The 16528-nt window shown below is 33.7% G+C and overlaps 2 protein-coding genes and 2 non-coding genes across 4 annotated transcripts; 3 read left to right on the forward strand and 1 right to left on the reverse strand.

Annotated features, from left to right (window-relative positions):
• Positions 1–630: 630 nt before the first annotated feature.
• Positions 631–7559, reverse strand: LOC102800680 (uncharacterized). The gene is made up of 5 exons (XM_006812267.3): positions 7397–7559; positions 5928–5978; positions 5372–5517; positions 4677–4902; positions 631–3518 (listed from the first exon to the last, which is right to left on the reverse strand). Exons 1-5 carry the CDS (start codon positions 7545–7547, stop codon positions 2878–2880), a joined length of 1215 nt encoding a protein of 404 aa, XP_006812330.1. The 5' UTR covers positions 7548–7559; the 3' UTR covers positions 631–2877.
• Positions 7560–7949: 390 nt separating this feature from the next.
• Positions 7950–11449, forward strand: LOC100375802 (small ribosomal subunit protein uS17-like). Its single transcript, XM_002731371.3, has 4 exons — positions 7950–8054; positions 10035–10160; positions 10373–10578; positions 11253–11449. Exons 1-4 carry the CDS (start codon positions 8043–8045, stop codon positions 11380–11382), a joined length of 474 nt encoding a protein of 157 aa, XP_002731417.1. The 5' UTR covers positions 7950–8042; the 3' UTR covers positions 11383–11449.
• LOC144360254 (small nucleolar RNA SNORD35) lies at positions 10221–10299 on the forward strand. Its single transcript, XR_013422174.1, has one exon. It is a non-coding gene; the product is annotated as a small nucleolar RNA SNORD35 (small nucleolar RNA).
• On the forward strand, positions 10822–10907 carry LOC144360248 (small nucleolar RNA SNORD35). Its single transcript, XR_013422173.1, has one exon. It is a non-coding gene; the product is annotated as a small nucleolar RNA SNORD35 (small nucleolar RNA).
• Positions 11450–16528: the final 5079 nt, after the last annotated feature.

A 16528-nucleotide genomic window follows, 5' to 3' on the forward strand; every position in this document is an offset into this window, starting at 1 on the left:
TTGACATTAGGTTATCTTATATCTGATCAGACTTGTCCATATTGAAACAGCAATAATTAAAACAAAATGGCCACTAGTCTTCCATTATGAATACATCTGAATATCTATGACAGGATGTATAATGAATATACAAAATTTGAACGATATAGCACTAGGACCACATTGACTAAAACAAAATGGCCACCAGTCGGCCATTTTGAATCTGATCTGAAAAACAAAATGACGTGCATAATTTCCAATGTATGTACCAGCAGCCGAGATCCAGTGCTAGAAATGCTTGATTTCAGTACAAAAATGGCCGTCATTCAGCCATCTTTAATGAAATCGTGAAACAAATTTATGTGCATTTGAATATTATGTATGAAGTTTGAATGTAATCCAAGATGCATGCCCCATTTTTGGACTGTTCAAACGGACTAAAAACACTAACCTGTGTAGATTTTATCATTGTGCATGATGAAGATATAGCAGTAATCACCTAGGCTGATACAAACATATTGCTTAAAATGGAAAATTGAACATAGAAATCTCACCCTATGTAGTAATTCACCAGCCTCATAGTATTTGATTAAACTCTTTTTAACACTTTACTACTGATAAACTCTGCATTAAGGAATGAGACGCGCAGTATTCTTGGGATCATTGCTAATCACTTTAATAGCTTTCAAATACATGCAGTTAATTGCAAGAACTCTCAATACAGTATCATCAGGTGTTATGACATTTATACAAAAAAAAAAAAGTGGTTAAAACTCGCAATACAGAAATAAATAATAAATTAAATAAACGTGTCAAAATGTATTAAACAAGACGGTTGTATAACTGTAAAATAGATAAATTATCATCTCTAACCTCTGCATCATAAAGCAAAGATAATAACTTAGAATAAATATAAAGTAGTTAAAGCTTTGAAATAATGCTTGGTATGTAAAAGACATTACATGTTCTGCTTGCCGAGTGTAGATGTAAGTGAAAGATATGCAAAACACCATATCTGCTATGGTAAATACACAATTCAGTGTAAAACATTTTGTGAAATGAAGTGCATTTAAACACCGTCCATCAACACCGGTGTTGAGGGACGGTGATTTAAACAAAAAAATAAATAAGTATAAATAGACTTTAAACAGAAACACAAGATTAAACATTGCGACAACAGAAGGTATGTGTGCCAGAGATATACTTTGTACAGTGAGATCACTCGTAATTAATTGAATCAGTAGACTGCTAATATTAACAACAAAGGAAGAATCAGTGATGTACAATTTCATGAATAAGCTTGATTAAAACCTAAAGTTAACATTATTGCAGCAGTTCAATAAAAGCACAAATTCTGTACAATTTATATTCTATCACTTGATACATTAAGATTATAATTTCATAAATATGCTTGATTAAAAGCTAAAATCAGTATTATTGCGGTTTAATAAAAACACAAACTCGGTGCAATTTATAAAATTAAACATGTACTACTATTTTTGAGGTCAACAGACTGGATAATTTGGTTTTAACAATTGATGACAAAAATTGACTTTGCACATTAAAATTCAGGGGTTATATTTTTATATAAAAACAAACCATCTAACAAGATTACCTGTTATTCTATGAGTGAGTTACCATAAACAGAACACTACTGAATTATAACTAATACGATTCAACAGACTTAAATAGCTGATTTACAAAAGTTATCAACTTCTCAATTATTCACCATCGGAATCATCATGGAGATCAGAAATGCTGGTCTGATGCGCCTACGATTGGACAGCTGTTGAGAAAAAAGCTCAATAGCCTCTTAGCATTGTTATTTACTAGAAAATTAGTAGCTGATCCTGAGAGGAATAAATAGAACTCTTTTTACCTGTACATGTAATAAACATAAATGTTCCAAACAAGTTTCTCTCCACAAAGCAAAGTGACACTGTAAAACAATTCTTTTTTTCTCAATTTAGCTACTCTGTATGTTTATTAATTTATCTTGGATACAAATGTGATTTACCAACATTGAGTTAATTTTAGCATTGAAACAAACACACTCAAATGGTACGTACCGTAGCCATCTCCAAATGTTTTACAGTCTATTACAATTGCACAGTGCTTTTATGCCAAATCCTAGATGTGAAGAGTTCAGTTTTCATGATTTAAAGCAGTCATTTAGATGTGGCAGCTATACAACAAAATAAGACAATATCACATTACTATACATGTACACGAATGTTAATTATTGAAGAATCAGTCATCTCTAAAACGTATGCAATGGCTGCCTTTACTCAAATATATACCTGATTTTTATGAATATACATTTTATCTTGCTCACTTAGAATCAAAAAAAAAAAATTTAAATATCGCCAATACCATGGTTCCAAGGCCAAAACAGATTTTTCCTGAAATTGTCAATTGTCCGTATCAAATGTGAGAGAGGTTGGAATGTCAACCCTTCTCTCTCAAAAACACAAATTTTTAAAGTTTGACTTAGTATATTACAATACTAGGTTATGCCAAGCCTACATGTGAGATTCAATCTGCTCTGATAAAAAAAACTTGAAATTACAATTTTTTTTGCTTGTTTAGAGTAACTTAACACATACATTTAACCCTTATCTGGTCAAGTGAAGTCAATGTAAAAGTACATTGAGCTGGCAGGATAGGGTTAAATCTAGATACTTATGGTGAGCTTGAGAAAGAGAATGACACACAGCAATAGACATTTTGTTAATATGTAATTACACTAATTAACTCTAATCAGTTGTATCTATTCAAATGAGCCATAACTTTTAAAGCATCTAATGTATCAGTTAACACAGTACTCAGTGAGACAATTGCTGATTAACTTGATGCCTTTGGTTAGCTAAACTGTACTCAAAACTAAAAAAAACACTCTTAATCTTCTTCTTCTTTCACTTTTCTTTTCCTAACTTTCTTACACATGTCATCATCTTCTATACCATTCTCAGGTATAAGTGTATCATTGTAATTATCATTCAAATCATCATGAGCACCTTGATCGTTGTCAACAACCAGCTTCTCTTCTTTACAAATTTTTTTTTCATCTACTATTTCTTCATTTTCATCCTCCATATCATTTGCATAAATGTCCTCATCAACATCACTATCATCTTCTACTTCTTCAACATAAACAACCTTCCTCTTAGGGGGACCTCTTGATCTTCTAGATCTAGGAACATCCGCTTTGTACTTTACAGGGACATTTCTTTTCCTAGCATGAGTAGTCTTCTTGGGCACTCTTTTCACAACCACCTCTTCTTCGTATTCGTCCTCCTCATCATCGTAGTATTCATCAACGTAGTCCCTGTCCATATCATGATCATCATAATAAGGGTCATCAACTTTCTGTGGGCGTCTGCGTTTTGGCCTGACTGACGCTTTGGGGGATTCATTAGTTGCCATCTGCTCAGTGACTTGACTCATGGCTACACCCATTTTATTCATGTATTCCATCATTTTCTCCATAGCCTTCTCTGTTTCTTCAAGACGCTTCTGGAGTGTCACAATGTCATCACCTGGAAATAAACATAAAAAAACTGATTTATTAGATTATTGCCTTATGAAATCACCATTGTTGTAACATCAGTGACCTACATGTCATGTATTAACACACTGCAATAACCTATACAATAGATTTTCAGAGGCATAATCCGCTTAGCCATCAAAATACCAAAATTATCTTTTTGAAAATATGTACATTATCATAGGTATAATGAATAAATTAAAGATCAACTCATTATGAGATCTTTCTTGGTTGCTACCTCAACAGGAGATCGCTTATACAGTTTTCTAAATCATAATATTACGGAATATATTATTATCATCATAAACTTCCACATTATGAAACACACCCAAGAAATTAGTCAAGAAAACCATCAGAGATGGCAGCTTGGGAAGTAAGTAAACTTGTAAGTAAGCTTGGTGAGTGAAAAACGGTGTGCAAAATTCACCATTTCAATCAAGAAATAATTAGATACTGGTAACTACTAAACCACTAACACTACACCACCCTTTAAGTGGCAATAGCTGTGATTTTGAACATATTTTTGTTTAAATATACGTTAACTACATAAAGATGACCAAATCTTAACAAAATATTATTTTAAACACAATTGCATGGACAAAGTCACCCTACACAAGGCTTATGTCACATTAAAAGAACTGTGAAAACTAAAGGTTGAGTAGTTGCCATTGGTCATGTGATGTGAACCGTAGAAAATCATGACACACAACGCATACTTATGGAAATTGGCACTTAAAATCACTAGTGAGAGGCTGACTGAGATAAATAGCCTCTCAAGATAGTGACATATTTGACATTTCGTCCAGGGCCCAGGTAAGTTGTCATCCTGTACCATAATCCCTGACGTTCGCTCAACAAAACTAGGTCTCAATAAATGATTCCCTCTGGAGACCCAGATGCAACCACTCTGTAACATATGCAAATTAACATGCAATTCACATCTTGCTTCCACCAGAACTGTATGACTATCAAATACACACTAAATTTCAAAATGTTTTAAATTTTGTTTATTTGACTCAGTATCAGTGTTCACCACTCTGAATCACAAATCAATTTTAAATGTGTTTTACCCCTGTTACTACATTACAGGTCTCAAGTCCTTAGTAATGCTGAGCCCTGCATGCTGAAAACACCACTGTCTTATCATTACCTTCTTCTTCCACATATTGAGGTAAATTTTTGTCAGCTCTTTCCCTGTACTTGTCTGGCTTCAATTCTTTTTGTAACGTTCTCTGAAGTTCTTCTTCATAGACTCGTCTACTGCGCGAGTCCATCGCTGCAGCATAATTATCAGTGGGAGTAGTATTAATACAAGGAGCACCGCGGATAGGTTGACCAGTGATTGGATCTTTCTGACCTTGATCTTTGAAGAATATCTGCAAAATTCAAAGCAAAAGGTTGAAGAGCCCATTACACGTATATTGTGATATGAAGAACATGCAAGCAATGTAGTACCTATAATAAAATCTAAAACTGCAAGAAAATCAAGGTGCATACATGGGTGAAGCAGAAGTATATATCAAGAGACTACAATAATCAAAGTCAAATTCACTACACGCAATTAACAATGAACTTTAGTATTCTGATTATCAATTTCAAAGAAATATTGTATTTGAAAGTCACCAAGAGTGTCAGCTGGAGCATTCAAGGCAATGTTGCTAAGCCCTAGGCATTAGTTGCCTGAAAACCATTCAAGTGGCAGGCCAAACAGATATGGTTGCAGTGCATAATAACAGAAGACATATATTATAAGTATGTTTGCCCACTGTTTGCATGTTTAAAGTGTGCTTGCATTCTGAGCACACTTGAAGCATGCTGCAGGGTGCGACAATAATCTTAACTCACCCGATACATAATGTATGCAAAATAAACAATGATACCGACAGCATAGACTGGCAGTACAGAGCTCATCATGCCTCGTGATTTTCCAGCCCCTTCTTTTTGAGCCTGTGGTGCCATTTGAGCTGCTACTCGATCACCTCCCATTGGTCCTGAAGTGAAGTGACAAATCGCATAAAAAAGATGAGAAATATAAAATCAAAAAAAAACTTACAAACTCACTTTATAGAGAATGGTAGCTTTCATGAACTACAACGGCTTTCTCTCCAGGCAGTTTTGCTATGATTTAAAACATTGATACAGATATGCATTTTATATAGCAGCATTATGCAAATTACCGACATACCTGCACAATTACCTGGTGAGAACACAGTAGTTGTCAATCCAATTAATATACAAATACTTGCTAATCAACACAATAATTGTATGTGATCATAACAATACAAATACCCAATAAAGAATGAAAATTACAATGTAAAAAAAACTACTATGACTTAGATTTAACAGGATCGCAACTGCTGTACTGGAAAGCATACAAGTACATGTACAATGCTATTTTTACCTCGATTTGGAGGACTTCTTGGACCATGATGCCTCATGTGTGGTGGATACACTGCAAAGAAAGTAATGAGCGTAGCATATTTTAATGTTTATATTATTAAAGTTTGTTTAATATTATTAAACAAACAAATTACTGACTATTGATAAAGACTCAAAGATGTGTAATTTTATCAAAGCATAAATGGCAGCATAACAAGGATCCAAGGAGCTTTGCAATCACTTTTGACTTTTGTCATGTATGTACATGTTTGAATACTAACGTGTGTGAAGACAGCGTAAAGTTCGATTCGCATATGATTGGCGTATGATAGTTGTACGATTGAAATTTACACAAATGTTTATATATAGCAAATAAATACCCTCATTGTTTGAGTTTGAGTGACATTGCTTAGACTCTAGACTACAGTAACTTAGAATCAAATTATATCATCAGACAGATCTTACGTGCAAATTGTTACAAATGAAAAGGTAAAACCTTTGACACCAGACTGAAAACCCCCTTCCCATCTTCAGTATTATGAGGCGAGGTCAGAACTTTTATTTTGACCTATTATTCCTTTTCCGCTCTGTTATTAGTATTTTATACTGCCAGCCTTTTAATCTCCATATTCCAGGATGCTCTACTACAAGATAATCATCAGCCAAGCGACAAAGTTAAATGTTCAAAATGTTTTCAACTGTATTCCATCTATGTTCACTATTTCATTTCCTGATTCGTGTATTTTTGACATACCAGGAAGTTGTTTGAAATGCAATTCCAGAATAGCTTGTTTTTAAATTCTCTTTTGTTAATTTTGCATGTAATAGTAATATGTTATGCATATCATATGTTATGCTTAACAACCTTCCTCTTAGGGGGACCTCTCGACCTTCTCCTGTTAGGACAGTTAGTAATACTGTATTGTACAATGGTCTACATCAATGCATAGAGCCTATACTATAGAGTAAGTATATGTGAAATACTTTATTTTAGCTGGATTTAATTTTCGCTGAAACGGCTTTTTGGGTATTTTATATGGAACTTATTTTCACTTATTTTTTTTGATGAGTTGAATGTGAAACAGAAAAAGAAGTATATTTGCTGGTTTTTATTTTCACTGAATCATTCCTTGCGCGAAAATAGCGAAAATAAAGTATTCTACAGTATTATATGTGTTGGTAATAATTAATTACCAAATAAACAAACAAACTAAACAAACAAATAAATAAATGAATAAATAAATAAATAAATAAATAAATAAATAAATAAATAAATAAATAAATAAATAAATAAAAATAATTTATCTTTCTAAACTATTTTATTTTTCTGCAGTCTGTAGTTATGTTAATTTAAGGTTTGTTTCTGTAAAATTAAACTAGCTACGCTGCATAACAAACAGAATATTTATTGTATGCCAAAAAATTGAAGGTCATCTAAATATCGGACCATCTGACAAATGTCAAAAATATAATAATAATTAATCAACTTACTTTGTGTATCATCCCTTTCAGTGCCAGTCCCACTACTTTCGCCTCCCCCAAACCACTGTTTGTACATGTTACTGAATATAGAGGGGTACAGAATGGCATTGCAAACTATCATAACAGTGAAGACAAAACAAGCAGTGTGATGAAACGCCATTTTGGATTTTCGGATCATAGTACTTTTAGTTTGAGCCTGTATGTTCGAGCATTATCGGTAAGTTAAAGAAATGATGCATAATCGTTATTTTTATATTATATATTTTGTAATGGATAATAACCAATATATTATGATTTTTTTAATGTTTTAATCCTAAAATTACAAATATTATTAGTAGTACGAATCCATATACTACAATTACTACTTGCGCGCTGTGTCACGTGATCATTGAAATTATATAAACAAAAAAAATTGCGTTAAAAATTCTTATGCGAAGAATTTAGGATTTTATTGGTTGCCTTACAATGCTATAACTACAAAAAATATTAAATTTACCAATTTATTGTCATCTGTTCAAACACAATGTATTTAACTGTCACGGTCTTGCGGGAGAGCAGCTTGTCCGACGAGATTTTGCGAGATTTACCAATAATTTAAGCTTATGAAACCCCGTAGCCGACCCATGTTCCATCCTTTTCCAACAAGAAGCCCAAGATGGCGGATCAGGTACGATTGTCACATGGACATTATTACCACGACATTCTTTATTTAATGGCAATGTTATAATGAATAGATGTATCATTAAGAATGGTTGTTGTAGTCTCTAAGAGTGACAAGCGTCTAATATTTCCAACAACCAATTTTACTAACGAATTCCTAATTCCTGTGTTTAAGTCAAACATCAAAACACGCGTGATACTCCATCCCATTGACTGCAGCCGATTCTTGAGATCGTGGCTCGTGTTATGCATGTGGAAAATCCATCCATAATGAATGCTACGGTAGAGGAGTCCTAAAATAGTCGTCTATGCGTTTTCATTGCCAATAACTTCTAATGATTATAAATAAATTCATAATGCACTTGTTTATTGACAATGAAATGCTGCCCGGGAGGGAAGTCTATTCCACTATTGGTTATGATTCCAAAAGGTGTACTAGTATTCTAATTTTTTACATTGCAATGCCTCTACCTGAAGGAAAGAGTCCCTTATAGCTCCCCACCCTGAATCCTAATCCTTGCGCTCCAGCCTCAATGTGTTTCAATATGCCCCTCCAAATAAATAAATAACTTACTTTGAGTTGATATATATAATTGAAATGGAGGAGGGGCAAGGATAGATTTAGGAACTCTTGCCGACCTGCAAAACTGTTGAACTTTCTCTCGCCCTTGGCACTATGATCAAACTGTTTGAAATGACAGTTACTGGTATTAACAAGACGATGTTTTCAACACTATACAGGGGCAACTACCACGACAAAAACAACAACAAAAAGATTTTGCTGCTGAGCAGGTATTCTAAATCCAGGACAGGGGTCTTTGGATTTTAAGCACGCGTACATAATCATTTATCTGAGGTGAAGGGTGAAAGGACTCAACTAAAAATTAAAAAATACATTCCACATAAGTATCATTGAAGTCTCCACAAACAATGTACCAGTAAAAACATGTTTTAGTGTGAGGTACAAAGTTATGAATCAATATTCCCATTCATATTTTCATTTTGTGTTGTATGGTATAATACAAAAAAAAACAAGTTGCAAATATTCTGCTGGGTACATAATAAGGTTATCAGAAAATCACCTTCAAAGAAAATAATGCATATCACAATCAATTCAGTGTCCATATTGTCTGCATTTCATTCAATGCAGTTCTTATTTCTGTCAATGACTGACAGAACTGCAAATGCTCGTATCTAATTTTTGTTCTGTCTTCAGAAATGTCACATCCGTCTTGCGTGCAGAAATGTTTGAGAAAATTATTTATTACCACTTATTATATATTTGAGTCAAATAAATTTTATTTCATAGATCAAATGGAATACAAAATTCCCTGCAATGTGTTAAGGGAATCACTTGTATTATCTTACCATTATAGCAGATGCACTTTCTTCATAATATTGAAAATGAGGGTCAGTAATTACAGCTTCCAAAGCTCAACTGTATTTGCCACGTTTCTGTTTTCAGCTAGTGCATTATTTGTTGCCACCTCAGAAGTTGATACTACTTGTACATGCTTTAACAGTCCTAAAATCATAAATGTATTGGAAGCTGGTTAAAATTGTCTTTATTTTGTCATGTTATTTGTACTTGTGTGTTGGTGTTACACTGGTGAAACATAATGTGTACATTAATAATTTGAAGCTAGTTGTCCTCGTTGATTTTATTTCATACACAAACTAAATCAGTGTTGGTTTTAAAATTTTAAAGGTAATTCCATACATGAATATTCCACTTCATAAATCTTGAGACACAACACTGAATGTAAAATTGACTATGCCGAATGTACAGAGAAAGCAGTTCTTTACAACTAAAGTGACCAAATTGACATTTGAGATGCATTTTAAAAACGGTAAAATATAGATTCATTGAATTGCTGGTAAATTTACATTAAGCATAGAAAATTGTACATTCAAAAAAAGTGGAACTTTGAAATCAGTCTTGCTTTTTCACCCTTCATTTGCTACCCATTTTGATGTTTTATTACAGACTGAGAGGGCCTTCCAGAAACAGCCCACGGTATTTCAAAACAAAAAGAGAGTTCTTGGTTCTGGTAAGAAGAAAAATTTACGGCTTGTGAGAAACATTGGTTTAGGATTTAAAACTCCTCGCGAGGTGAGTAAAGCAAAATTAATTGCCAATATCGACTAAACTACATATGGCCTCTATTTTAACTGTACATGATGTTTATCACGATGGTCTTCTTAAATTACTTATGCTGAAACTGCCTTTTGGCAATTGCTGATACAGTTCGATAAATTTAATGCGTTAAGTATTGTTTGACTACATGTAAATGCAAATCCCTAAACTTCTATCTCGTCTTTCAGGCCAGTCAAGGCACTTACATTGATAAGAAATGTCCATTCACTGGTAATGTTCATATTCGTGGAAGGATTCTTAATGGTGTCGTCACCAAAATGAAGATGCAAAGAACAATAGTGGTTCGTCGGGATTATCTTCATTATATCAAAAAATACAACAGATTTGAGAAGAGACACAAAAATATTTCAGTTCATCTTTCTCCATGTTTTAGGTAAGTATATCATTCCACATATACAATTTGTTGGGTTTTTTTATGTTGCACAAATGTTAGTCTTTGGTGTAAGGCTATGTATTAGCTATGTTTTGATATGAATTAGTTCCAATAGGCTAAACTTATAGATTTAGGAACATACTCCTGTAAAATATTTGATGTAATGTATAGTATCCTGCAAGTAGTTGGGGCATTTCTGTATAAAACATATTCTGACTTTTGTCTCAGATAACATATATGCACTGTAAATGATGTTTTCACGATGGTCTTCTTATGCCTCTCATTGGCACTGCTGAGAACTGCCTTTTGGCAATTGCTGATACAGTTGCATTTATTTTCCCAGCTGAATTGAGGACGATGCAATCAACTTTGTTCACATATGTCACTATATAGGGGCAGCCTGGCTTGAAACTTAAGACAATTCAGGAAACCTGTTTTTCCTTACAAGTCGAGGGGAAAAAATACAAAATTTTCACAACAAAACAATTCGTTGGGGTTCCAGAGAGAATTCATGAAAAAAACATCTTGTACATTTTATGCCAGAGAATTAATATTCCTTGATGAATTCCCTTTTTTCATCCAATTTCGTAAGTAGCAGCATAAACACATGGTTGCAATATATAAGGATGCCTCTGTTGCACAATTTTATTTATTTACCTTATGTTTACTTGCAGAGATTTGACTGTTGGTGATGTTGTGACCATTGGAGAATGCAGACCACTTAGTAAAACTGTGCGTTTTAATGTGCTCAAAGTCTCTAAGGCCCCAGGGAGCATGAAGAAAAAGGCTTTCCAAAAGTTTTAAGAATACCATTTTGCTGGGACATTTGTTATGAACATCATGTAAAATAAATCTATCAAGTGGCTCAGTATTAATTGTCTTGTTTTTTTTTGCTTCAACTTCACTGCCTACTGGTACCGGTACTACTGTAGTAGCTATATTACTAAATGCATGCATTCATTCATGGAATGTAACAGACTACAAATTAGTGCAAAGGTGGTACATGTATACTACTTGTATGTACACAATTAAGTATCAGGGCAGCCAATTTGCTAACTTGGGGGGGGGGGCTAGATTTGAAAGACAACTTTTTAGTCAAAACCCAAGCAGTTGACCAATTCGCCAGTGAGTTTGCAAATTGGCTGCCCCAGTATTTGAGACTTGCTGTAAGCTCATGAATCCTATGTAGCTTGTGGAATGAGTGAAAAGAATCTTAGAAGACTTCTAGCTGTGAAGTGTACATATCAACAGGTTTCAGTACTATCTGGTCTTGGTTAGAATATTCTATACTCATAAACATCTTAGTCCCCGCAAGATTTATGGCTGGATAGAATGGCAAGTGGAACAAAAATGCTTGCTTACTCGCTGCATGGCACACAGAGTAAAGGCTTTTTATTACCTTGCCCGTACCATCAAAGATGGAAGGGAAAGGTATATTAAGGGGAAAATTTTGTCCGTCGTTGTCGTTAATAATTGTTATTGTGTGCATAACTTTACTAATTCTATTCCAAACTTTATCAAACTTGGTCACCTTATTCATCAGTATAAAGTCTTCCCTGAGTCTGAACAACAAATGTCCTGTATGAAAATATCATGCAAAAATTGAGAAAATCTGATAAAATATTTTGACTGTTTCTACTTGACTGATCACTGGTGATACACATCAAAGGTCACTGATCTCAGTGGAAATATGCATTGTTGAATGTGTTCAATGAAGCAAATGATTTATCTTGTAATAATATCCTTGGTAATGTATCCCAGAATCCCATACTGGGTTTCAAAACCAACTCGTGGAGAGATTGCACAGTCTGATACACATTTGCAAACCTATCAGTAAAATCTTTACAGACAACAAGATGTCAGAAAATCAATATAAGCACTGCTATGAACTGGGTGCCAAACTTTGATCAAGATCTGAAGCTAATAGAAAATATGTTTAGTTCAAAGTTATCAAATCAAAAACAATACATAAAAAGCAAAACATTTCATGCACATTTTAAAAAGAAAATTGTTCTAAAATATATGTATTCTGTATTTGACAAACAGTTCATTCGACAAATGAACACTCGCAGGAATATGTTTCAGGTATTAGAACAGAATGATAGAGTTTTCATAATACTAGTTTAAAAACGCACTTCAAAGATTGCAGTGTTTGAAGATGTAGATTCTCAGGAGGCAGCAGTACTGTTGACTTCTCCCTCCACTGGACACCAACTAACTATTTAAGTTGATTTACATACAAAGCAGAGCTTGCAACATGATAGCTATTCATAAAGGGTGTTTTTTTTTACTTTTCATATAATACAGTAGTCACACAATGAGGCAGTTCATATTTGACTCAGTGAATCATTAATTTTTGACAGACACCTGTACAAAATACTTGGACAAAAGCCAGCTAAGATTTTTTGTTATCTTGCATGTTTTATGAATCTATTCACGTCTAAATGCAGAACTTTTTTTTTGCGATGAGGCATTTATTTTTATACTAAAATATCTGAATTACTTTGAATAAAACTGGAAATTATGTCCCTTAAAATAATTAAACAAATAAGGCACCAATGTTTTTGTAAGATATTTACATCTTTTAAGGACATTCGGTAGACTGATTCCCCACTGTTGGTTCAACCCCAAAACTTGTTTGTATTCAAAATTAATTATGACAATGCATATTTATATTGAAACAAACTGTGATAAAGGGAATTATATTATATAACAAAGGGCAAGGTCACCAGAGTTCAACTATGTTTATGATAGGTCACTCATTGCATTCCTTGAATCATAAGCTCCGCTCAGAACAACCACCCTACTACTTTGCTGATCTGAAAAATGGGTCGGGGGGGGGGGGGTTATTGCTACCTCACCCCACTTAACCTAATAGTTGTTCTCTACATAATTTTTGCACAATTGTAATGTGTTGGTGTGTGGTTTTAGTATTTGATAAAGCCTGCATATAATATGATGAATCATCTGCAATATAAAGTTCTACCAGATAACAAAAATGTCAAGACCACGGGTAGAAGTATTTATATATGCAGAAGGGATTTTATCTGACTTGAAACCTATTGCCTCAAACTATAAATGTATATTTTGTAGCAGGCCCATAATTTGAAGCCATTTAGAGAGTACTAAAAAATGTGTACTTTTTTTGCTGGCAAATTGAGACCAAGACTTTTTCAATTGAATGCTATGAATGCAGTGTGCATGCGTACTGAACTTTAAAAACTTGAATGCTCAATTCTTGTTGGCTCCCTCGAAGTTCTGCAATTTGACCAAATTGTGAATATGTTCTCAAGACCATGACTTCAATTAGTACATGTATGCTGCAAAATAGAGCAATTGGTTAAAAATGCTAGATGTTTTTGTTTTGTTTTTTGAGAAATTTGCTTGTATTCATGATATTTGGTATACAGATGTTAATTACAGATCGAGTCCCCGGAAGTATGTAAAATAAAGCACTTCCTAACGTAAATGTCAAACCGTATGACCAATGATTGATTTGAGAGAGCTGACGTGATGTCGCACATTCATGGGTCAACCCAAATTTAAACCAGTTGATCAAGCAGTTTCTGAAAAACAAATCATTTTTGCATCGTTTACATTGGACACAAAGTGCATACAAAGTTTAAAAAGATTCCATTCAGTGGTTTTCACCAGCTCACGAAAGAGGAAAATCAGTAGTCCTGCGGAAAAACAACCTCTGTAGATTTAACTTTTAAACACATTTAACTTTTTATTTGACGCGCAGAGTTGATGGCTAATCTTTAGATATGAGCGTTCAAATTCCAATAACTAATGTTACCGTTTCATAAACTTGATATATGGAATAAAAAGTATGTTAATGTAATATTCAATTCTGTTATATCGTTTTCGTTACGAAGTTTGGCATATAAGAAAAAATCATGAATTCATAAAATGGAAATTCAATTTATTCACACTATATCCAACACCAACATGAAGTTAGACGTCTGAATCTTTAAACATGAGTATTAATAGTAATTAACACATGTCATAGTTTTAATGTCTTAGTTGCTGGATGATGCTACTGTACCAGATGACAGAAAACAAGACGACTAGATGGGGCAAAAAAAAATCTTGTTGATGATGCACTTCCTATATCATACGCCAGTATTGTTAGTAAAAGTATTTCACTAGCAATGCTGTTCTAGAACACGTGCAGTGTATTGATATTATGTCTAAAAGCAGCATGGATTTGTATAAGGACATTCGTGTGTCTCCAACATCTTGGAATGTATGAAAGCTTGGGCAGACAATTCCGATAAAATGGTAGCTCAACTGATGTTCTGTTTCTAGATTTCAGCTAATTGTTAGTTGTCTGAGACTTTAGTGAAGCGTTTGACACTGCCTCATCAAACGCGGCATACGGCTATCAGTTTTTCGATTGGTAGACGTTAACGTGTTAAAAGGGGTGGTCGTCGCGCCACGCATGTGCGAGATATGGGTCTTGTATACTAAACAATGATGGCAACGTTGGCTGTTGCTCAGATCGACGAGTTTTAACCAAGCTTAATTAGGTATTTTTTAGGTGATTTGAGAGTATCAAAGGAGTCACCGGCGGTAACTAGTGCGAGTCACGCCCAGGTACTCGTACTTGTAATTTCCATCAGAAAAGCGCATTGGATTGCTGGAAAATCAATGATTGTCGCCACAAATGTCGCACATGCGCGGCGCATCGACCACAGTATTTAGGCTTCATAGTTCCAGGTAACATCTGGTGCACTACATAGGACGCCGCTATGACAATGATATTCAAGATGTTCTCGAGGCGGTTACCATCAAGTCTTTCACGCCGTTGCATAACCAATAAATCACCAGAAATGGTCATGACTCTCTGTAAATCTCTATAAACCCATTTTAGTATGGTTCTCATATTTGAACCCAATTGCATGGACATGAATACAATATTCAAGTTAACAATATTAAATCATTAAACAAAGGTAGGCGAATCTAGAACTATATTTTAAAGAAATCGTTATTTAATTGTCGCGTAAAAATATTTACAGTTAATTAATTATATTAAATTATTTAAGTATAAGTTACTGAAGACAGTTAATTAATTATATTAATCACTCAGTATTGAGAGGTAAATGTTCAGGCTTTACCTCAATCAACACGAAGCTACCCAGAATGCAGTTGCGTCATTTATTTGATTTTAAATACTCATATCTCAAACTTGGCACCAACTACGGATACTACACGGTTTTTGTAACCGTGCAACAACTCAGCCCAAAGCATTAATTCGTGTGTAGGTTTATTGAAACACTTAAAATTCCTCAGAAGGAATTAAAATGGTTACACTAACTGCTAAAACACATATATAAAACATACAAATTTTACAAGAATTACTGTCTAAAGCACAACAATGGTTTTAAAAAAAATCAACAAACTACGATTCAAAAAAACAATTGATATGTGTAGGTAATAATATTGAAAAAAAAAAATAGATGAAATAATAATAAAAAAAAAAGCAATAAACAGTAAATCAATGAAAGATAGAACAATATTATTAATAATATTATTTTTGATAAATTGGGCAACTGGTATTTGTACACTCAGGTTTGTATCACCCATTAATTTAAAAAAAAAATTGTAGTCACTCATATTCGTGAAGTTTATAATGTGTTTAGTAGTCTCTTCAAATAGTGCTTTTTCGTAAAATGAAATGAAATGGTACTCATCTTCTACTTTGTTATTTGAACACAGTTCGCAGATTCTTTTTCCTAGTTCGGTTCTTGGTTTGGTGTACCTCCCTGTTTCAATTTTTAGTTTATGATTGATCAGACGAACATTTTTTTCGTGGACATTTTCTCATTAATGAGAGAATTTGAATTAATCCTTTGCTGTAACCCATTGGTCATCTGAGAAAATATATTGTTTTTACATTTTCACAAGTTATTGTTCTTTTTGGTATATTACTACTACCACAGTCCCT

Source organism: Saccoglossus kowalevskii, chromosome 7, assembly GCF_978046115.1.
Source record: "Saccoglossus kowalevskii chromosome 7, keSacKowa6.1, whole genome shotgun sequence".
Lineage (NCBI taxonomy): Eukaryota > Metazoa > Hemichordata > Enteropneusta > Harrimaniidae > Saccoglossus > Saccoglossus kowalevskii.

What these genes read in the sequence shown, in the direction of transcription:
- LOC102800680 (XM_006812267.3), bottom strand. Translation starts at nt 7,547, where the DNA reads ATGGCGTTTCATCACACTGCTTGTTTTGTCTTCACTGTTATGATAGTT. An exon ending in AAGAAGTCCTCCAAATCGAG is followed by an intron (nt 5,518 to 5,927) that starts GTAAAAATAGCA and finishes ACTTCACTTCAG; the next exon opens with GACCAATGGGAGGTGATCGA. An exon ending in TTGCATACATTATGTATCGG is followed by an intron (nt 4,903 to 5,371) that starts GTGAGTTAAGAT and finishes TGAATTTTGCAG; the next exon opens with ATATTCTTCAAAGATCAAGG.
- LOC100375802 (XM_002731371.3), top strand. An exon ending in GATTTAAAACTCCTCGCGAG is followed by an intron (nt 10,161 to 10,372) that starts GTGAGTAAAGCA and finishes CTCGTCTTTCAG; the next exon opens with GCCAGTCAAGGCACTTACAT. An exon ending in CATCTTTCTCCATGTTTTAG is followed by an intron (nt 10,579 to 11,252) that starts GTAAGTATATCA and finishes GTTTACTTGCAG; the next exon opens with AGATTTGACTGTTGGTGATG.